The 22,468-nt window shown below is 54.8% G+C and overlaps 1 protein-coding gene across 1 annotated transcript in view; it reads left to right on the top strand.

Annotated features, from left to right (window-relative positions):
• LOC138386963 (protein FAM3D-like) overlaps positions 1 to 17,031 on the top strand; it is a 31,729-nt gene extending 14,698 nt beyond the window's left edge. Inside the window, exons 4-10 of the mRNA XM_069473754.1 lie at positions 1,599 to 1,622; positions 5,431 to 5,548; positions 6,943 to 7,001; positions 9,410 to 9,460; positions 13,470 to 13,554; positions 14,271 to 14,397; positions 16,852 to 17,031. Of these exons, the coding sequence (XP_069329855.1) occupies positions 1,599 to 1,622; positions 5,431 to 5,548; positions 6,943 to 7,001; positions 9,410 to 9,460; positions 13,470 to 13,554; positions 14,271 to 14,397; positions 16,852 to 16,941 (554 nt within the window). The 3' untranslated portion in view covers positions 16,942 to 17,031. The remainder of the gene's footprint in view (positions 1 to 1,598; positions 1,623 to 5,430; positions 5,549 to 6,942; positions 7,002 to 9,409; positions 9,461 to 13,469; positions 13,555 to 14,270; positions 14,398 to 16,851) is intronic.
• Positions 17,032 to 22,468: the final 5,437 nt, after the last annotated feature.

Raw genomic sequence — 22,468 nt, 5'->3', positions numbered from 1 at the left:
ACCATTCACAGGCCAGCACTGACAAAGGGGTAACTTTCGTTTACTTAGAGCTTCCTAACCTGGGTACACATGCCCCCATTGTGTTATTTAATGCATTAATATAGAATTACATGTATTACTATAGCACAAAATTTTTTATTATGCTGATATATATTAATAATTGGTTTCCTTTGTAATTCAGTCTATTTTATTTTATGCATTTAATAACTTGCAATTCGTTGGAATAGAAAGTGCTCAGTGGGAATAAATTTATTCTAAGGGGAGTTCATAGTCAGAATCCAAACCACCAAAGGGATCTGTGGCACAGAAGTCAGGAGATTAAGAAGCCCTGATTTACCTGGCAAGTTAGGCAGGGTTCTTTCAGCTCTAACCGGTTTCAACAAGACAAGATGTCTTGATGTCCACTATGGGCATCTGGCTTCAGGTGTGGCTGGATCTAGGGGCCCCCTCCAATCCCCCAGAGCCTGTCTCTCTACACCCCTGGCTTTGTTCATTTCTACTTCACCTCAGCAGGTTAGAACCTCCTTCCATGGGCAGCTTCCTCCCCAAGGCAGGCGTGACGGCTACTGTCCGGATGCTCATCCTCCAGCCTGGCTGGAAAAGGCACTTCTCTCTCTCCCCACCAGGGCCATACAGCAGCCCAGGGAAGGGCTCCGTCTCCAGAGGAATGTAACATTATGATTGGCCCAGCCTCGGTGACATGCAACTCCTGGGGCCTTGGAGGCAGGGGTAGGGACGCTCCAGGATTGGGCAGCCCCCTGAGGACCAAATGGAAGTTGTGTAAATGTGAGGGTCCCCCAGAAGAGGATAGCTCCCTCTCCTGGCATTTCTGCTGCCACTGGGGCCCTGTCCAGTGTGATAGGAGATCTGACGTGGAACAGCAGAAACAACTAGGACACAGCAGGAGATGAGATGTCAGGAAGTGACTGAGGCCCTAAAGCCCAGCACAGTTGGTGCTGCAGGCAGTTAGGAAAGAGATGCCCCAACACGGTCCAAACCACCAACAGCAGCACAATCTACCCTTCGCTGGGGGCCGGGGGCCAGGCACTGGGCTTGGCCTTTACAGATCGACCTCCCTGGATCCTCTCCACAGCCCACTGAGGGTGGCTGTGCTGGTCTCCACGTGCAGTCAAGGAAACTGAGGCTCAAGGAGGTTAACTGCCACGTACAGTCACACACTAGGAGCTAGGGCTCAAACTCCAGTGGGTCTCAAACAGAGGCCGGCTTCTTTTTAACCATGGGAGAGTCATGTATGTATGTCTGTACGTGTGTATGTGTGTGTGTATCTGCACCACGTGTATGTCTGCATGTGCATGTGTGTGAGTGCACGTGTCTCTGTGTGTGTCTACAGGTGTGTATGTGCATGTGTATCATGTGTACATGCATGTGTGTGTACACATATGTGTGGGTGTGTGTTATGTGCACATGTGTGTATGCATGTATGTGAACAGGTGACAGTGGCAAGGGACTTTTATTTCATTTCAATAGTGCCATTTTAAAGTCCCTTCTTCCAGCCCCCCAGCCCCCAGCCCCCCAGGTCCATCCTGCAGGGGGCGCCAAAGTGCTTTCTCTCTAACCAAATTCTGTCTTCTCTCCAGCTGACTCCGCCCTCAAGGAGACCGGTGAGTATCCACCCAGCTCCACCACCTCACCCCTACCCCAGCCGCCCCAGCGACCCCGCCCCCTGCTCCTGTTTGCCCAGGGCACCAAGGCCCAGGGTCTCCACTCATAGCCCTGCAGGTCCCAGAGAAATCTGGGTTTCCAGATCCATCCCAGCCCTCTCCTCCCACGGCCCAGTGGTGCCCTCTGAAGCCCCCAAACCTCGTAGCAGGGGTGGGTCCCTCTCAGCCATTCAGACTCTCTCTGTTCCCCAATCCTCCCCACCCCCGGCCCTGCCTCCCCTCTCTTACATCCCCGCCCAGCGGGGAGCCTCGAGGGCTGGGTCTGTCCTCATCACCACACAGTGACCCAGGCCTGGCACAAGGGTCCTGCTCCAAAGTGCCAGCGGCCACGGCAGGCACCACAGAAGCCCCCAGAGACGAACAGAAGCAGGTGCTGACTGTCTGTTGGGGTAGAAACGCCAACTATGCCGGGAAGGGCGGGGAAGCACGCAGGGTCCCAGGAGGGTCACCTCCTTCCAGTGGGGCGGGGGCAGGGAAGGCTTCAGGGAGGAGGTGGCCTCGCAGCTGTGCCTCCTGGAGGAAGGAATGGCCTATGCAAAGGCCTGGAGGCAGGAATGTGTAGGGCTCCATGGGGGACCTCGGCTGGAGAGTCAGAGCAGTGAGGAGAGAGCCCTGGGAGGGCAGGAATGCTGGGCTCCCCAGGGGCAGACAAGGGGGGAGGGAGGGACAGCTATGACGGTAACAGTAACAGTGACTGAGTGCCTACTGCGTGCCAGACACTGTTTTCAGAACTTCCAGGGCATCTCTCGTAACCCTGCATACAGCCCTATGTAGGTGCCACAATTAGCGCCTTTTTGTAGGTGAGAAAACTGAGGCTCAGAGAGGTGAAATCTCTTGGCCAAGGTCACACAGCTTTAAGTGGTGGAGCAGAAGTCAAATCCCCACCCCCTCTTCTAGTCCAGATCCTACCCCCTCAACCCCTCTCTGCAAAAGACCCCTCCATCTTCCTTCTCAAGGTGGTGCCTGCCCCTCCTAGGGTGGGATTTTACCTAAGAAGGGCTTGGGTGCCCCAGTGCACTGCGGGATTACAGACCGCAAAGACTCGGAATCAACACAACATGCCCTTAGCCCCACCTCCCTGAAGCCTCCTTAGTCATATTCTGGAGTAGACACAAAGTGTCACAGCATCGTGGTGCCAACCACACACTTAGACATCACCTGGTGCGGGAATGACAAATTCAAGCACACGTGCTACCCTCCACCCTGCCAGCTCCCGTGGTAGACATCACCAATCACTCCCAGCATTCTTTCCCTCCAAGCCCACAGGCAGCCTCAGAGCTTTATTACTAAGCCTCTAACAGTAGGTCCAAAATGACATTTAAGAGGAAACCTGTTTGACAATCCTGATCTAAACCAACTCCCTGATTTCACAGTTGGCAGAGATAAAGGGAGAGTTTCTGGCAAGTCACACAGCAGATTAAGGGAAGAGCAGCCCAAGCCCGACTACGTGCCCACCCCAGTGCTCTAGGCAGCACACTAGCGCCACACCTTGAGCCATGGCCAAGGGTCCCAGGGAAATTGGGCCTCAAGGTTTGAGGCAGCTGGTGGGGCAGCCTTCCAAGCCAGGGCCCGTGGGGCAAATCGTCTGCCTCCCTATGGCAGAGACCTCCTTGGCATCACCTCCCTTCATCCAGCAGCTCGGCCGTGAAGGCTGGATGGTCAGAAAATCAATTCCAGAAAAGCCTGCTTAAGCCAGCCTGTTGACAACAGGTTTATCAGACTTAGCTGCAGTTGATTAGGCTCTGGGCAAAGTCCAGGGGTGGTTCCTGAGGCCTGAACCCTCTGGTCTCAAAAGTAACCGGCCTCTGGGTGAGGGGTGCCGGTGGCCGGAGGGGGCCCTGGCACACGCTCCTCAGCAACCCCGCAGGCAGAACTGGGCGTCTTCCTCGTGTCCTGCCCGCTCCCCGGCCCAGGCGTGGCAGGCCACTCTGCCCTGACAGCCCGTCCCAGGTGTCTCCACTCCCTGCCCTCACTCTCTGGGTGATCACGTCCTGGTTTCAGCTCAGTCACACCCATCGGGTGGGTGTGCTGAAACCGGACCGGGAGGGACCCTAGGAGAGTCACTTCCTCTCAGACAGACCCTCAGGGCTGCCCGCTCAGCTGAGGGGCCCCACCCCCAGCAGGGTGCCCTGGTGCGGGCTGCATTCACTTCTGCTTTCCCTACTCAGCGGTGCCTCGGGCTTGCCAAGCCTTGCACAGTGGGCTGTGTCCCCTCCAGAGGGGCATATGTTCCTGATTCACCTAAAAGCTCCCTTTAGGCTGGTGAGGGCCCTGGAAACCGCACAGTCCTTCCCAGCCTAGGCACAGCCTGGCCCAAACGCTGCATGCGTTCCTGCAGTGAAGATTTATTGAGCGCCTACTACACGCCAGGCACAGGAGTTATGGGGACAATGTAGCAAGGTAACAAATATAAAGTGCTTGCCCCAGTGCCCAGCACCCTGCAAGCCCTTGGTGTGTGCCAGATTCCTGGAGGAGCCTGAGGGTTTGCTCCAAAGCACACACCAGTAGACCTTGGCCAGACACCTGACACAGGGGCTGGAGAGCAAGGCTGCCCCATCCTGCTTCCCTGTGCAGGTGAACATTCTCTCACTCCACGTTTACCCAGCCTCCCTAATGCTGCCTTCCAAACTGTCAGGTGCTGCCAAAAAGCAGGCATTAGTATAAATTAGACCTGCCAAGCTAAAAGGGTAGATGTCCTCCCAGCTCGCAGAAAGCCCACTGAGGACGGAGCTCCTCGGCAGGGGCACTTGTGGTCCTGTCTCCTGCCCATCACCGACCTCCTGGATTTGCCCTGAAGGCTGTGTGGAGAGGACACTGGTCTCAGTAACAGCCGCGGTCACCAGAGGTGCCACATAATGAGTGCCCAGTGGGTTTTTCAAGCACCGTGTTGAGCTCTGAGTGGGAGACCCTGTTCTCTGTTGTAACCCAGGGTCCAGCACTTAGTAGGTGCTCAGTAAACAAGTGATGAATGAATAAAAACAATAGCCAATATGTACTGCACATGCTCATTTGCTCCTCACAAGAACCCAGAGGGGAAGGCACCATAGTTAGCCCATTTTACAGATGAGGAAGATGAGTGTGAGGAAGTTGAAGACTTCCCCAAGGGAGCCTGGCTAGTGTGAGGCGCTCCCAGCCACCAGGCTGGGGCCCCCAGGAGGCTGTCAACAGGGGCCTCTAGGGACTCAAAAGGCTGCTGTGGCCTGAGAGAGAATCCCTTACTCACGGTGCCTCTGGTCATTCAGTCTGGTTGCACTCAGCGTGCTGCGCTGTGCCTGGAGCTGTGACAGGAAGCCCCAAAATCAATTCAGACACACAACCAGTGTCCTGTGTGCTCTGATGAGGGACACTGGGGGCTCCGTGGCAGATCTCCCCGACTCAGTGGTCAGGAAGGCTTCTCCAGGAGGAGACCTCTGGGCTTTGTCCTGAGCCTGATCCCCGACCCTGTCCCCCACTCCTCCCATCTTCCCCACCCCTCTCCTCCTCTCCCCTTCTCTCCTCCCCTCCTCCCCTCCTTACCTCCTCCCCTCCTCCCCTCCTGCCCTCCTTCCCTCCTTCCCTCCTCCCCTCTTCCCCACCCCTCTCCTCCTCTCCCCTCCTCCCTTCCCCTCCCCTCCTCCCCTCCTCCCCTCCTCCCCTCCTCTGCACCTCTCTCCTCCCTTCCCCTCCCCTCCTCTCCTCCCCTCCTCCTCTCCTTCCCCGGGCCCTTCCTGACCTGCTGCCCACCAAGGCCGGTCTGTTCCCTCCCCAGAAGTCATAAAGACCAAGTGTGACCTCAGCAAGCCCTGCCCAGTCAACTTCTTTGCATTTAAAATCTGCAGCGGGGCCGCCAACGTCGTGGGCCCGTCTATGTGCTTCGAAAACCACATGTAAGTTCGTGAGGGGGCCTATGTTTCTTTTATTTCATTCATTCATTCATTCATTAGAAAATTCAGAGGCTGCAGGGGGCAGGCCTGTGAGACCAGTGATACCTTCCCCAGGCTTCCTTTTACTCGAGTACATGAGTCACAAATAATAATCCAAACAGCTTCTGTGTCCGCCTGTACCTTGCTAAGTGCTTTACAGCATATCTCACCGTCCATTCCCCAGTGCCCTGGGAGGTGGGGCTGTTATAAACCCTATTGTGAAGATCAGGAGAATGAGCCAGGATTTGACCTCAGGTCTGTCTAACAGCCAAGCCACTGGGCTTCCCACAAAAGGAGGTACCCGTGTAAAGGGTTCAAGATCAAGACCCAGGCATCAAAGCCCAGATGTAGCAGGTGCCAGGACTTCCGCCCAGGTACAGGAGAAAGACTGTATATCCATTAACCAACTTAGAGAGTAAAGGCCCTGGGGCAGCAAGTTCGCCCTACAAAAGAACATAGACAGGTCTTTAAACCAGGATTCTGAACCTAAATACAACTTATTTAGGCAAAACAAGGAACTTGTTGGTTCACATATCTAAAAGGGCAGAGGTGGTGGACTTCAGGACCAGCTAGATCCAGGGTTTCAAACCATGTCATCAGGGCTCCCTCTCACACCATCTTCAGCTCTATTTTCCTCTGTCCTGTTTTTTTCCCTACTAAAAATGGACTTCTTCATGTGGACAAGGGGAGAGGCCACCAGCTGGTTTGACATAGTAGCCCAGCCACGCACCCCATTGGGAAGAGAGCTTTGCTGTCTGAATTAGGCCTACAAAAATCCCAAGACTGACTCTCATTGACTAGCCTGGGTCAGTCACATGACCACGCCTAGCCCAGTCACTGTGGCCAGGCACATAGGACATTCTGCTTGTCCCGGCCTGGGAGGGAGAGGTCGGTCCCGGGAACGACCTGGCCTGAGGGTGGGGAAGGACAGAGCTCCCAGCAGCCCCAGAAGACAGGTGTGCAGGCCAGGCCAGCAGAACGCGACTGTGCCCCACGTGGGGAACCCAGACACCCGGGAATGGCAGAACTTTCTGGGTTCTGTCTCCTCGCAGCAGCCAGTCCTCACAGCCTGGGAAGGGGGGCTGGCCTGTCCCCAGCAGCTCAGAGCCCCAGGCAGGGACTTTACCTCTTCTCTGAGCAGACTGTTCTAGTCAAACATGCCACGAGAAACTCTTCAGAGAGTCTGGCCCACCACTGGTTTCCGGGAGAAAACAGATGGCCCGAATCATTGCATGTGTTTCCTGATGCGTCTGCATCGCGCCACGTGGGCCCTTTCGGAGTCCCCCGGTCATGAAAGGAGGGCATTCACTCCACACTCGGGACGACTATTGTATTGTGTTTGTCTTCTTCACCTTCAGAATCATGAGTCCTGTGAAAAACAACGTGGGCAGAGGCCTGAACATCGCCCTGGTGAACGGTGAGTTGCTGGTCCAGCCCCCGCCAGCTCCCCCCAGGCTCTCAGCACCGGGGAGGGCAGGGGGTGGCCTGGCTGGCCTGGGGGAACAGAAGGTCGCAAAGACCTGGTTCTACTGCAGACCTGGGAGGACACATGTCTTGAAACATGACCCATCCTCAAAGCCACCCCAGCTTAAACCAACACAGTTGAAGCCACAGGGGACAGCCAATGGCAATGCGCGATCACATGCTGAATGCACACCTTCATTCTTTCATTCATTCAACAAATATGGGCAACAGCGACTGTGGGCCAGGCCCTGTACAGGGTGCTGGGGTCAGCAGCCATGAACTGGAAGGACAGATCCTGGCTTCACAGCGCCCACGGGTGTCAGTGAAGCCCACAAACAATGCCAGTGCGGAGAGCATCTCGGAAGAACAGCTACGGGAGCTGGGACACAGAGTGGGCCAGGGGGAGTCAGGGGAGGCTTCCAGAGGGAGGTGGTGGTCCACAGAGGCATAAAGAAGAGTAGAGGTTGCCAGGAGGAAAGTGGGGGAGGCTCCTCCAGGCAGGGGCCACACGGTGCAGGGGGCAGGGAAGGGAGAGGGAAGGGAGGGGCTTGCGGGGCTCCACAGGGTCTTTCTGGCTGAAACCTGGAAGAGGCAGTGGGGAGAGGCGAGGCCTGCAGAGATGGGGCCCTGCGTGGACAGGTGGGAGTCAGAGGACAGCCTGGCCAGCTTCCTGGGAGCCTGGGAGGAGGGGCGGGGCAGGAGAGGAGGACGGCTGAGCACCGCTCCAGTCTGAAGAGAGCCCAGGCCTGTTCCCCTCCAGCCTCAGGACAGCGGCTGCTGGCATGATGGCTCCTTCCACGCGGGCAGCTCAGGTGGTCTCAGCACTCATCCGTGCACCAGATCCCAGATGACTGTAGGAGCCTGAGCTTACGTGGACAATCCCAGCCAATCTGCCCTCACCCCAAGGTGCGGAGGGCAGGAAACGGCTCCAGCTGCAGTGACCTGGCTGAACCTGCTGAGTCTCTCTTCCCTCAAATGGGCCCCCCCTGAGAAAACCTCTTCGAACATTCTCCCATGAGATGGCCCCAGAGTGGAAACTCCTTCGCTCCCTCTCACAAAGCCAAAAGATAAAACTAACCATCAATGACAACAAGAGTTAACATGTATTGAGCACTTATTGTGTGCTATTCATTTAACCTCATCACTATGCTAGAATAAAGCTATACTCAATAGCCCCATTTTCCAGGTAAGAAATGGGGGCTGAGAGAGGCTAAGCAACCTACCCAAGGTTGCACAGCCAGTAGAACAGTCTAGATTTGAACCCAGCTCTGGCTGACTCCAGGTGTTAATCACTCAGCTGAACTCCCTCCCTGGACTAGAAACCCAAAGCACATATGCAGCCCACCTGCATGCCCGCTCTGGGGAAGTCCAGCAAAGCATCTTGGGGCCTCAGGGCCCTCCTCTGTCTATAATGAGCCGGAACAACAAAAGAATTGCTAAAGATCCTGTAGTTTTAACCTTTTAGTGGGGCAGAGATTCCTTTGAGAAACCATTCAAACTATGTTGCCACCATCTCCCTCCAACTGCAGAAAAATCCACAAACGCACACGGTCAAAAAAGCAGTTTCAGGGGTTCTTTGGCCCTTTCCCAGACCCTCAGGTGAAGCTCTATGTGGACATTACTTGGCTCCAAGAATCCTGGAGGGGCTGCTATGTGAGCCTGGCCACACCGCCAGGACAGCTGCTACTGCCCAGGGCCGGTCCCCTGCCTGCTTCCGGAAGCCACAAGCAGAGCTGCCATCCCCTATGCAACACCCCCATCTAGTGGCGAACAGTGAGAACTGCACTTTTCCTCCGGAGCGCAGCGGTTCCTGGAGGACGTGGCTTTTTGCCGCCTCCTGGCACAAAACCCAAAAAACGCAATTCAGATTCCTGGGCCCTGGGAAACTGAGTATCATTTAGCTCCCTGCACATCTCTTTGCCTTCAAGAGTTGGAGGACTCAAGTTGCAGATTTTCTGTTTAGGTAGGAATAATGATGAAGATCATTCTTGTTACAATTTTGCAGCTAAAATCCATCTAGTATGCTTACTATTTTAAATATACCAGATTTAGTTCGCATGACCCATTGTGCAGATGCGAAAATTGAGGTCAAAATGTTAAGTCCCACGTTAGGAAGTGGCAGGACAGAGCACAGACTCGGACTGGGTAGATTCTGTTCGATTCCAGAGACACCCTCAGCCATTCTGTTCTCAGACCGCTGAGATCAGCCCAGCAACGACTGGGCAGCAGCTTTAGTCCTGCAGGCTCCGTACAGGACCCAGTTCCACTCAATGCGTATTCTATTCTTAGACTTTAGACTACAGATTAGCCATCGTCAACAAAATGCCAAGAAGATAACAGTTCTGCTCTCTTGACCCCTAGGAACCACGGGAACGATGATGGGACAGAAAACCTTTGACATGTACTCTGGAGGTAGGCGCCTCTCCTGGCACTCAGGCCACAGGGTGGGCTGAGCCCCGTTGTGGGGCAAGGGAACCATGGGCTCGGGGTGCCTGAGGCTTATTTTCCACAGGAGACAACCAGAAAGAGGCACGGTGGGGGTTGACTCAGATCCTGAGACAAGAATCCAAGTGCAGTAGTTTATTTGGGAGGTGAGCTCAGGAAATGTCGGTTGGGGAGCAAGGAGGCAGACAGGAAAAGGAAGGGAGCTGATAGAAAATGTGTTATCGGCCGGGCGCGGTGGCTCACGCCTGTAATCCTAGCACTCTGGGAGGCCGAGGCGGGTGGATTGCTCAAGGTCAGGAGTTCGAGACCAGCCTGAGCGAGACCCCGTCTCTACTAAAAATAGAAAGACATTATATGGACAACTAAAAATCTATATAGAAAAAATTAGCCGGGCATAGTGGCGCATGCCTGTAGTCCCAGCTACTCGGGAGGCTGAGGCAGTAGGATCGCTTAAGCCGAGGAGTCTGAGGTTGCTGTGAGCTAAGCTGACGCCACGGCACTCACTCTAGCCTGGGCAACAAAGTGAGACTCTGTCTCAACAAAAAAAAAAAAAAAAATGTGTTATCAAGCCATTTAACATCGCAGTGGGAACTCTGGAGCCAGCATCAAACACATGCCTCAGAGATGCCCCAGAGAAAGGAGGGAGCGGCCATACCCCTAATTCCTTGGCACTTCCCAGCACTTCTGGCCTGCCCCTGGGTGGCAGGGAGCAGGGCTAAGTGGAGTTGGAGGCCAGAGAAGACCTTCAAGCAGAAAAGTGCCAGAGCTGGCAGTCAGGGGTCAGGCAAGTGTCACTAAAGTGCTGAGGACGAGGGCGTGTGGCTACCCCCACGCACGCTCTGCTAGGTAAAGGGAACTTGGATCTCTAGTAACCCAAGGACAGGTCAAGGCCTCCTGAGGTCCACAAAGGACTTCCCTGGGGCTCCGCGCTCTCTGCACCTGCCTGCAGATGCCTTTCTTCTCTCTCTGCACGGACATGCTTTTGAGCTTCTCTGTGCACACGCTTGCTCCATGGGAAGTCGCTGCCCTCCTTGCCCTTAGCACAGACAGGCAAGACAGGGCACTGACCTCCCTAGGCTGAAATCCTGGACATCTAAGTTCCCACCAGCAGCTTCCTCACCAGTCAGCCACCTATGGTGGGGTGGGACCCTCGCTCAGCATTCCCAGCATCTTTCAAGGCGTGGTGGAGTCATTTCCGGGCCCAGTATGCCCACCCCGCCGCCCAGCTGGTAACCCAGCCTCCCTCCCACACAGGAGGCTCAAGGAGGAGTGGAAAGCAGCAGGAGGCAGAGATCTGGGCCCTACAAGGACTGGTGTCCATGAGGGCAGAGGAGCTGCGCTCCAGCCCGTTGCTGGAGCCCAGCTAGACACAGTTTCCCTTCCATCTCCCTGAGACCAGGCCAGCTCCTGGCTTGGCCACCACAGGATGCAGAGCATGTGTGACCACTGACCCCAGAAAGCCCCCCACAGAGCGGAAGGGGCATTGCTACTGCCAACAGCTGAGTTTCCTCTCTCCTGAATCCCTCCATCTTTGCCTCAGCCCCCAGGGAAAACCACCTTGCCTACGCCCACCTAAACACGTGATCCCAAAAGGGGAGTCATCAGGCAGAGAGAGCAGGAAGCCTCTCAGCTTTGCAAACAAAGGAAGGGGCTGAACTGTGGGAAGTGGGGAATGTTAGGAAGGTGGTCTGTGGTACCACTCAGAGGTGGGCAGCTGGACCCTGTCCTGGGCCCAGGACTTCAGAGGACCCTACCTGGCCTTCCCCAAGCTACACCTCAGCTCACAGGTGAGGAGTCTGTGGGGGCAGGGGACATGCCAACCCAGTGCCTGCCGCAGGGCCCACGCAGGCCTCTTCCCAGGTGCGCCCTCCCTCAAGCTGGCAGCCGGGGGGTAGTAGTTGTTGGGTGGGAGGGTGGCATGGGTGGAACTTGGTCAGGCACACTGAGGTGTCCCCATCCAGGCATGCAAGTCCCTCGCAGTACAGGAGGGAGCTGGGACGGGCTGAGAAGGAAGAGGGGCAGGCCACACACTGGCTGAGGGCCAGAGGCCTTCACTCATTCTCTGCCCAGGGGCCTGCAGACGTGCAAATGGCCTGGGGCCAGGTTTGTGGAGAAGGCCCAGCTCTGGAGTCAGAGGCTTCAGACTCATGACCTGAAGCCGCTGGCACCTCTGGAGTCTCGGTGTCTTTACTTGTGAAATAGAGGTGACCACAGTGTTTACTCCATAAGAGTGATGTGAGGATTCAGTGGTAACCTGAAATAATTGTGGGAGGGGTCTAGCCTGGCTGGCGGAGGGACCCAGGGAAGCCGATTTAGTCTCTCTTCCCTTTCTGCCTCTCTCATTCCATCCCGCTGGTTCAGAAGCAAGGAGGTCATCTGTCAGAATGAAAAGGGAAAAAAATGTTTAAAGATCAAACTAAGCTTTAAAATGCCTTATTATGAGCTTGGATCTAACCGTGGCTGCTGGAGACCCAGAAACAGAAGCATCTGGAGAGCAAGTGGCCCTTTCCCTCGGGAGACAAAAGAGGACCATGGCTTTTTAAAGCGAAGTGATAATTAGCAGAAGGCACACTTCTTTTTCTCCAAATATCCACTTTCCACATCAGACCAGCACCGGACTGTAGTATCTGCTAACGACACAAACAAGTGAATGGTGGTTTTCCAGCACACTCTCTCTGTCCTGAAAGTTCAAGGGCCTTTCATTAGCAGAGCAGCTGCAGTGGCTGACTGGAGGGCTGTGTCACTGAGTGGCCGGCAGCTGGCCTTAGCTAGGAGTTGATTCTTCCCCTAGGTCCACGGGATCCCCCCTGGAATACTAATAGTCAAGGCTGGCTCTGTGGGCCTCGGACCTGTGGGCAGAGCAGTGACACTGGGTCCTGTGCTTAGAAGAATCTCATACTTGGTTTGACACTCTGTCATCTTGGCCTAGAAATTCTTAATTTTTTTTATAAAAGACCCCTCATTTTTGTTTTGCACTAGGCCCCACAAATTACCTAGCCAATCCTGCTAACAAATTTCAATTCCATTACAGTGCACTTACTGTATGCTCAAAGTCATTGTCACATTTGCACTTTACAAAGATGCTATGAGCAGGGCTACTACTCATCCTCATTTGACAGATATAGTCCCTGCTTTACCCACAGAGCCACTCTTTCGCAAATGTCAGCCATTCAGGAGCCTCTTAAGTTGTACCATATCTAGAATACCACCTGCATTATTAGTATTTTCCTTGAAATTGGCTTACCTTTTTTATATGTCATAAATATGTCTTAAAAGGAAACTATATTACTGCCTTAAGTAGAAAGCCATTATCGCTTATTAGGCAGGGAAGGTGGTTATAAAAATAAAGATAACAGAAACAAACCATCATCCTCGCAGTGAGCTGGATGCTGCTGCCTCCCCAGGTGCCGAGCCTAGGCCCGCTCTCAGTTCAATATTAATAGCTCTGCAGGTTAGAGAGGCGTTAAAGACACAAACGAAGTCTTGCTTCTTGTTGCAGCAGGAGAGCTGGAGTAGACTCACGTCTCTCTCAGTGATCTCGGTTGTCTGACGCCATGTGTGTTCCTTCTAAAGCCAGCACAATCTGGGCACCATCCAGTGTAGAAGGGAGCCAGGGGTGTGCAAAGAACCCAGAATTCCTGAGAGATGATGGTGCCTGGTCCCCTGAGGGGTAGGCCCACAAGGACCCTTTGACCAATAGTTCTCACCCGAGTGGCACATCACACTCACCTGGTGGGACACAGTCACCAGTGTCCAGAAGCCACCGCAGATCACCTAGATGAGCACCTCTCACTGCTCACTGCTCACCCCCAGGACAAAGGCTGCAGGGGGCTCCACCCCAGGGTGCTGCTTCCTCCTGGCTTCTGAGCTCAGGGCCCGCCTGCCCCAGGCCACTCCTAGACAGTAGAAGAGAGTAAGAATGACCAGCGGCCATTTCCCCTAAGTGACCAGCACCTCATTTTCCTTCCTCCCCCAGATGTTCAGTTCCTGGTGAAATTCCTTAAAGAAATTCCAGAGGGCACACTGGTGCTGGTGGCCTCCTACGATGACCCAGGGACCAAGTAAGTAGAAAACTCCACCTGCCAGGCCACGTGGTGACACAAAGCAAATACTTCCAGACTCCACATGCCCAATCCTCCTGCTGCCAGCTCCACCTCTGGCAACTTATCCTAAGGAAATTATCAGACGAGTGTGCAAAGAAATGTCCTAGAAGGTTCATCACAGCCTCCGTTACAACAGTGTTAAACTGGAAACGCTCTCCCTGTCCAATAATAGCAGACTGGTTACAGAAATTTTGACATGGTGACATATGATATATTATTATATATACATAAATGAAGATCTACTGCATCAAAAATGATGGTGCAGAAAATATTTAGGACATGGAAGAACGTTCACCCTCTAGCGCTCAGTGAGGGAAAAACCAATATATCAAAATGCTGATGATGATTACGTCAAGGGAAAGACATGAGGATGTATTTTTTAGTTACTTCTTGGCCATGTTCTGTATTTTCCAGATGGACGTGTATTATGTTTGTCAACAGAAAGAGCACTGTTTTAGCACCTCTCCAGCCCCACCCGAGGCCCTTTTGGAGAGGAAGACTTAGACCCCTTCTTCTGTCCTTCCTGAGCATGGCCCCGTTCTCTGCGCCCCCCGCCAGGGCAGATGGTGAACAGGCAGCAGAGGGTGAAACCTCGCCCTGCTCTTATTAGCCCGCCACCTGGTGCCCCTTCGAGCCACCCCTGCACCCTGACCATCCTCTCTGGTCCTCTGCAGAATGACTGATGAAGCCAGGCAGCTCTTCTCCAATTTGGGGAGTTCCTACGCAAATCAGCTGGGCTTCCGGGACAGCTGGGTCTTCTTAGGGGCCAAAGACCTCAAGAACAAAAGCCCCTTTGAGCAGGTGGGTTCCTGGCCACTGCCCCGTCCCTGTGAAGTGGGTGGGGGGCACCAGGGGTGGACGGACAAGGAGCCGGGTGGGGGCGGGAAGGACAGTCACCCACCATGGGCCTCGTTGAGAGGAGTCTCTGGGGAGCATCACCCAGTTGTCATTTTCCCCAAAGGGCTGGGAGGTCCGACTGGCCAGTCCCCAGAAGGAAGCTGTCTTGGCCATTTTGCAAAAGGTGGGCCATACGTAAATGCGTTGGTATGTAGATGAGCACCAGAGAAGAGAAGAAGGAAAAGGAGAAAATAAGGATGAGGGGAAAGTGAGGCGTGGAAGAAAGAGGAAGGAACGCAGAAATGCAGGCTGTGTGATGGGAAAGGGAGCCGGAGCAGGGACAGGACGCCTGGCTTCTGGTCCCAGCTGTGAGCTTGGCCTGCCCCTCCCCCTCCAGCCTCAGTCTCCCCACCTGGAAAAGGAAAGGTTTGGACCAGGGGAGCCCTGAGTCCTGGAGACAGTGAACCTACAGCCAGCAGGAAAAGGGAAAGAGCCCATGAGGGCCTGTGGAAGGCGTCAGGGAGGGGACATGGCATGGAGTGGCCCTGAGCAGAGAGGCCTGAGGAGCACCCACTGGAGGGAGGAGCGAGTTGGCAGTTCCCTCGAGGGTCTCCAGGGAAATGCTGTGACTTCTGTCCCCACGCGTCTATCTCCAGGGTGAAGCAATTCCAGAAACCTGGGAGAACGGGCCAGGCCCTCCCCAGCATACGCAGGCTGGTGGCCAGTGGTGAGAGCATTTGTCTCTGCCCAGATCCCAAGACAGGGAGATAAGGGTCAAGGACTCCAGCATATGGGACACCGAGCAGAGCAGACTCTGGCCCGAGGGCAGTGGGGAGCGTGGGAGGCCTAGTCAGGAGAGTGGCGAGGTCAGACTGACAGTAAGAAAGACGAGCACTCAGCGAGCGCTCGCGCTGTGCAGACTCGCGCTGACCAAGCCGTGAGCCGGGTCACTTAGGTTCTCATCTCACAGGTGGGAAACCAGAGACTTGGAGAGTTTCTCACCAGCTTGCTCAGGGCCCAGAACCGCTCAGGGGTGCGGCCGCCTTTCCCACACGGGCCCTCCTGCCCCCACAAACGCCCCTGTCCTCATCCCTTTAGAGCGGCCTCCCTGGCCAGGCCTGCGGAACTCTGTGGAAGGGAAACGGTCCAGCCGGCAGGTGGGGGGAGGCTCAGCAGCCTGGGGCCGGGGCTGGGAGAGGCAGAGACCAGCACAGGCGGGGACGCACGCTGGGCTGGAAGGACTTTCTTTCCTTGTCTGGAAAATGTTGGTTTGGTTTGTATGTGTGAGTTTCTAAGAGAATGTGTTCACTTTTTTAAAATAAGGAATAGTTCCGTGTAGCCTGCGGTAGAGGAGAAAGGGGAGGACCCTGTTTATACCCTCTGGGTGCAGGACGCAGGAGGCCTGGGGCTCCGGGGTGTGCGTCTGGGGTGCTGGGCAGGGCTCTAGGGAGAGGCCCGAGGCCGCGCCAGCAGGCGGGCGCTGGGCTGCCCTGAGGCGCAGGCACCAGACCCCCCAACCTGGCCAAGGCAGCATGCAGGAAGTTGGCAAGCACAGGAAACGCAGCAGCGTCTTTTACCTATTTATGATCGGCTCACCAGGACCCACCACCCAAAAATAAACCAAAGACCACTAGTGACCAAACCAATGTGTCCTTTGTTCCCACACATGGGAAACTGGGTTGTAGAGAAGCAGTATCTAGGTGAATTCCTTTTTTCCTTCCTAAGGGTCAGCCATAATTATCCCAACAGTAGATCGTGCCATTTACATTTTTTCTTTCATAAACTAAACCTGAGTATTTTAGACACGATCTCAACTGATTTTGTTCTCTTCATATATTTATTACTAGTATTAATTAATATTACACAGTGGTTCCACCACTTACCACCTGGGTGACCACAGGCAGTGACCTTGGCCCTCTGTGCCTTGGTTTTCCCATCTGTAGAACGGGATGGTAACAGTGCTCGCTCCATAGGACCACTGTGCTGATTAAATACATATGGCATTTCAGAATAGCACCTGGCATACAGCAAGGGCTCAAGAATTACTAGGAGTCCTCTTTTTATTGTTGCTATTATTATTGTTATTTGGGATGTCTGGAGGGGCGGATGGAGAATTGGGGGAAGGGGCTAAAGCTCTCCAAGCCCTTCCCCAACACTTAGTGAGCTCACAGGGCATGACAATAGTAACTGGGCTCTAATCCCATCTCTGAGACCTTAGACAAGTTGCACCCACTCTCTGAGCCTCAGTTTCCCCACCTGTGAAATGGGTCAGTAATATCCAACACCCTGCCCTCCACAGGGCTACAGTGAGGATGCAGTGAGTGAGGCATTTAGGTTTTAAAGCACAATGCACAGGCAGGTGTGAGTCCTAAACAGCCTCCCCCATTGTCTGTATTTCTCTGTCTTCTCTCTCTCTAGTTCTTAAAGAACAACCCAGAAACGAACAAATACGAGGGCTGGCCGGAGCTGCTGGAGCTGGAGGGCTGTGTGCCCCTGAGGATACTTTAGGGTGGCTGTGGCTCTTCCCCGGCCGGGGCCTGAAGAAGCCCCCGCCTGCCTCAGGAGTCAGAGCCCTGGCAGGGAACGAGGAGGACGGGGAGGGGACACCCGCAGCACAGAGGAAAGTCTGACGTCCCTGCGCACTGTGACCGCTTCCCCTCTCTGGAAACAAAGCCCTCCCGCTGGGCTGACCAGTCCTGCCTAGGAGACGGCCAGCCTCAGAGGGTCCCTCGGGAACAGCCGTCTGTGGAGAGAACAGGTGTGCCTTCGTCAGGGACGCCGACGGTCAGTCCTAAGGAAGGACAGGCTGCCCACACTGGAGCAAAATTAAATTTTATTTTTGTTGATTTTGAACAAACTTTCCGACCACTCAAGTCGCCACGTTTCTCCCTGGGATTGAACTGGTCTAGACTCAGCTGGCTCGGGCCACGGGTTTGGATAGCTCGGTGACAGCTTCGGGCTCACCGTTAGGCAGCTGGGAAGGAGCTCGGTTTTGCAGAGATTGCCCTTAGGTGTGGAGGAATGCTTGGTCACCAGTGTCATGTGTAAGACGGAGGGAACAGAGACAGCTGGAGGACAGGACACAGAGGACAGTGTCATTACCAGCTGCTTGAACGAGAGCCGGAGAAAACCCGGAGCGGGAGAGGGAGAGGAGGCGGCAGATCTGAGACCAAGGGGAGAGAACAGGGAGAGCACCCTGGCCGCCTCCGTGGTCCCCGGGAGTAGACGCTGACAGTGATTCTAGGAAACACCAGTAGGGGACAGGGGGACTGAGACAGGGAAGGGACCACAGCCAATAAAGGACGTGTTGTCAACCCAACTACCACTGCGGGTGACTGGGGCTCAGTCCCTCTAGGAGCCTCTAGGAGTCCGTGTAGAACAGCCCCCATGGGCTAAGGGAGCAAGGGTATTATCCACCAACTCCCATCAGCCGTTGTTGGGGGCTGCTGGTGTTGGGGGTGATGTGAATTGCTTGGCACTTCTCGTCTGCCCTACCTAGGGAAGAGTGGTCACAAGTGGCTTCACAGCAACCCTGGGGCACACTGATGTGGAAGGCCCAAGGGATACAGTGCCAAGAACTGCCTGAAGTCGCAGAAGGGCCCAGTTCCCCGGCTCTGGGGCGAGTCCCAGGAGGGAGGCACAGGTGCAGAAAGCACTGGTACTTGGCCCCCAGGGTGTGCACCAGGGAGATGGCAAACCTCATGGAGAAGCAGCTCTCGGTCCAAGTACAAATGCCCACCAGTGTCTTGGGGCTCACAGTTCCCAAGTCCTGGGGACAAGAAGGGCCTCAAATGTGCCCAGAGGGCCTGGGGCAGAGAGGAGCACAGAGTGTGGGGCCATGGCGGGCTGGGGCATGGGGTACAGTAGCAGTGGAGTCTGAGTCAAGGCCCAGAGCCTGGGGGGACGGCTGCGAGCAGGCTTGGCCAAGGAAGTCAGCAGAAGGCACCCACCAATCCCATAGTTCCCCCACCCACCCTCAGTCACCCTCAGGTGATAAAAGGGGGAGCTTGCTGGCAGCCCCAAATAACCATTTACACCCACGTCCATATAATACTTGGAAAAGCACCTGGCCAGGAACCACTCTGGGAATGAAGGTGGCAGGAAATTTCCATCCTTCCCATAAACACCTTTGTATGCTTGGAAACTTCTCTTTACAACAAGCAAAAGAACCTTATAAAAGAACCAATAAAGACTTCTAAAGTGAGCTCACGGCCAGAGACAGGGCTAGACAGAGAGTCCCTGGAAGCGGCCACTATTTTAAGAGGACATGGGGTAGCCACCTGGTTGTAAGAGAAGACGCACGGGAACTTTTCTGGAAGCTGCATTGCGCGGCACTTTAAAGAGGACGAGAACACAACTGGCTCAGTGAGAGAATTGGGGAAAGGGTCTCCCGGAGACGAGGGAGCTCGGAAAGGCAGCACAGTGGAGCACGGAGGGCCCTCCCAGCTTTCGCTCCTGACAGTCAGTCTGAACTCTTTGGAGAACTGCCCTCGGGCTACTCGTGCCTTCTTTGCTCACAAATATTAATACAAAGAGAAGCCAGGGAAGTGCCAGGGAGTTCCCGACACCCCAGGGTGGTCCTTAGCCCATGACTGGCTGGTGTGGGAATGTGAAAGCCCAGCTCCTTGTCTCAGGGCAGGACAACCAGGAGGTGTAATTTACACTCCAGGATTCCTAGGAGGATCAGGCTGAAGCTGGGAGTTGGCCTGAAAGTGTCTCCTTGCGTGGCCGCCTCCCCTGCCCCTTCCTGCTCCTCCACTCCTGGTGTCCCTCTACCAAGGGGCCAGACCTTAAAAAATCACCTGCACGAGAATCCTCATCCCAAAAGCGCCTTCTGGGGGACCCCTCCTAAGAGAGGTTGTGGGCATGGCCAGCTGGGTGGGACTCTGCCCCAGCGGAGGCGGGGAATGCAACCTCCAACCTCTGGGTCTCTGCAGAAAGTGTTGTCACAAACAGGGCCAGTCCTTGAAAGGCTCAGGTGGAGGGAGCCGCAGGCCAAGGAGCCTGTGGAAGAAGCCACGTGCTATACCACTCCCCGGAACAGGACTGTAAATCTCGCCCCCTCCCACCTCCTCCTGCTTGACAAGGTGCAGGGCTCAGACGACACACCCTCGTACTCGGTTAAGAAAGTCCAATGGGCCATCAGTTGTTCCTCCAAAACCCACCACGGAGACCACATTCGCCAGCCAGCCCCTGGGCCTCCCTGGGGTGCACAGCACAAAAGTGCAAACACCCGTCAGACTCTCAACATCATTTTAGGACACTTTTGCCACTATAGGGACCCCCAGGTCAGCTTGGCTTTCGGGCAGGACAGAGAGCCCCAGGATCCGACGGTAGGGAGTTGGGTCCACGTCCCCAGTAAGAGGCGGCTTCCTCACTCCACAGCTTCGTCACTTGCGGTGCCTCGGGAGTGAAGAAAACCGGGTCCAGCCCCCGCGCAGTGTGGCGGGGCCGCGGATCCGCAGGCCTGTGGCTTAATGAGGGCTGCGCTGGCGGAGAAGCTGCGGGCCCCCTACGCCGGCTGCGGGGATCTGGGAAGGCGTCCGGTGGAAGCAGCGTCCACACCCAGCCCTTGGAAGGCCCACGGGGAGGGAGGAGCCTGTCCGGCCAGGGACAGGCAGAGGGCCGGTGACAGGGCTGAGTGGCGGTGAGAGCTGAGGGGCCCTGCGAGCTGGGCAGAGGGCCTGGACCTTGTCCCTGGGCAGGGGAGGGACACACTGAGATTTAAGCTGGGTTGTGGCATCATCAGATCTGCATTTTTTAAAAAATTCCTGGCCGCTGTACAGAGAAAGGAGTGGAGGCAGGGAGGCCAGTGAGGCAGCTGCTGTGTCACTGGGGAGAGACGGTGGTGGCCTAGACCAGGAGGGGGCACGGAGAAGGGGAAAGGGGGGCCGTCCCTGGATACTGAGAAAGTAAAATGGATAAGACTTAGGACTAATTTTCTCACTGGGGCAGACAAGCCTCAGGAATCTCTGCAGGCCAATCATGGCCTCAGAATTGGGGGCTTGTGTTTACCTCCCCTCTCCCCATCAACGTGCCCCCGACCCGACCCCGGGAGTGGGGAGGGGGCAGTGAGGGGCACGGATCTATCTGTTCCCTCCGCCTCGGCCGGAGCTTTCCAGCGCTGTAGTTCTGGTCCTGGCCAGTAGGTGGCACCAAGCTAGAAAGGGGAGGGCCGCAAGGCTTCCCCCTGGGAGATGGCCCTGTGCTTGACGGACTAACTGGTTGTCTGGGAGCGGATCTGTCATCTGTGTTATCTTATGAACAGCGCAATAACAGCAACACTGACTTCTATGGAGAACTGCTGCTTTCCAGATGCTCTGCTCAGAGCTTTACATGAATCACCTCATTTCATCCTCATAGCCCCTCATTCATGGGCCGGGAACCTTGTTATCTCCTTTTACACATGAGGAAAACGAGGCTCAGAGAGGCCAAGTGACTTGTCCAAAGTCACACGGATAAGGAGCTTCAGAATAAAGATTGGAATCCCAGTCTGTCTCCATCACTACGTGGGACAGAAACTAAAACTACTCTGAGGTGAACAATGTTCCTCCCCCTCCTCCTCCTCCCTCCCCTCCTCTTCTCCCTCTTCCCCCTCATCTCCCTCCTCCTTCTCCCTCCTCTCCATAACCTGCTCCTCCTGAACAATTCTGAAGACATTTGAAGGTCGCACAGAACCTGAGTCAGCATTCTCCACATCCACCATCATTGCTTTGGGGGAGATGGAGGGAAAGTGGGCTTGGGGACCAGAAACTGCCCTGTGTATAGCCCCTCACACTCTGTGAGCCTTGCTCTCTGCCACAAGGTCAGGGAGGAGCAGGTGTTTATTCCATTGTGCAGGTGGAGAGAGAGAGGCTAAGAGGTATGTCCAGACACACAGTGAGATGGGCAAAGATAAATCTAAAACGCCTGATCCTTGGCCCTCCACCTCGTCACTCCATAAATCCTCTGGGTATGTGTTCCCAGTGCCTCCCCTGTGCCAGGCACTGTGCTGGGCTGTGGGGCCTCCACCCCTGTTACTCCTGCCCTTGCCTTGTGTTCTGAATGCTGCATTCGAACCCTCATCCCGCCAGGAGCTGCGCTTTCAGAGCAGCGCTAAGTCATAGTTCAGCAGGACTGCAAGCAGATGGAAAATATTAACAAATGTGTCAAATTCCTTTTCTCTCCTCCCATCCCACCAAGAGCCAAGCTGGTGGATAATTAGGGGATGGCTGCCAAAGGAGTTTGATCTTCAGGGTTGACTTATAGCATTTTTACTGCTCCAGCTGACAGCCGATTTAGTCATTGCCCTTTACAATTTTGTGGACTCTCCTTACTGCAGGAAGTCACAAGCTGTGCCCAAGTCACTCTGGAACAGGCAGAGGAGACATGGGGGACAGCTGAGGCAGGGCTGGACCCAGGAGAAGGGGCAGAGGAAGAAGTTGGCTGGAGGGATCGTGGAAAAGGAAATACAGTAACAATAATAACAACAGTATTAATAACTAAGTGAGCACCTACGACGAGCCAGGGCTGTGTTAAGCACTCTACGTTCTTAGCCTGTTTCATGTAATCCTCCATCATATGTTCTTCCACCAGTATTTGTTGAGCAACTACACTGTTCTAGACGCAGTGAATAAACTGACGAACAAGACAGACCAGGTCCCAGCCTCTGTGGAGCTGCCATTCCAAGCAGGGAAGACAGGCAATAAACAAAGAAATATCATTTGGGTAGCTGATAAATGCTATAAAAAATAATAAACAGAGGGTCTGGGAGGCTGCTTTGTATGGGGGGTCAGAGAAGGCTTTTCTCGTTGAGACTGAGAGATAAAAAAGAAAAGAAACAGCCGATCGCGGTGGCTCATGCCTGTAATCCTAGCACTCTGGGAGGCCGAGGAGGGAGGATCACTTGAGGTCAGGAGTTTGAGACCAGCCTGAGCAAGAGCGAGACCCCATCTCTACAAAAAATAGAAAAATTATCCAGGCATGTTGGCATAAGCCTATAGTCCCAGTTACTTGGGAGGCTGAGACAGGAGGATCACTTGAGTCCAGGAGTTTG

This window comes from Eulemur rufifrons, chromosome 7, assembly GCF_041146395.1.
Source record: "Eulemur rufifrons isolate Redbay chromosome 7, OSU_ERuf_1, whole genome shotgun sequence".
NCBI lineage: Eukaryota > Metazoa > Chordata > Mammalia > Primates > Lemuridae > Eulemur > Eulemur rufifrons.
Note: the sequence above shows the minus strand (reverse complement) of the source record. Positions and strands in the feature narration are given on the sequence as shown.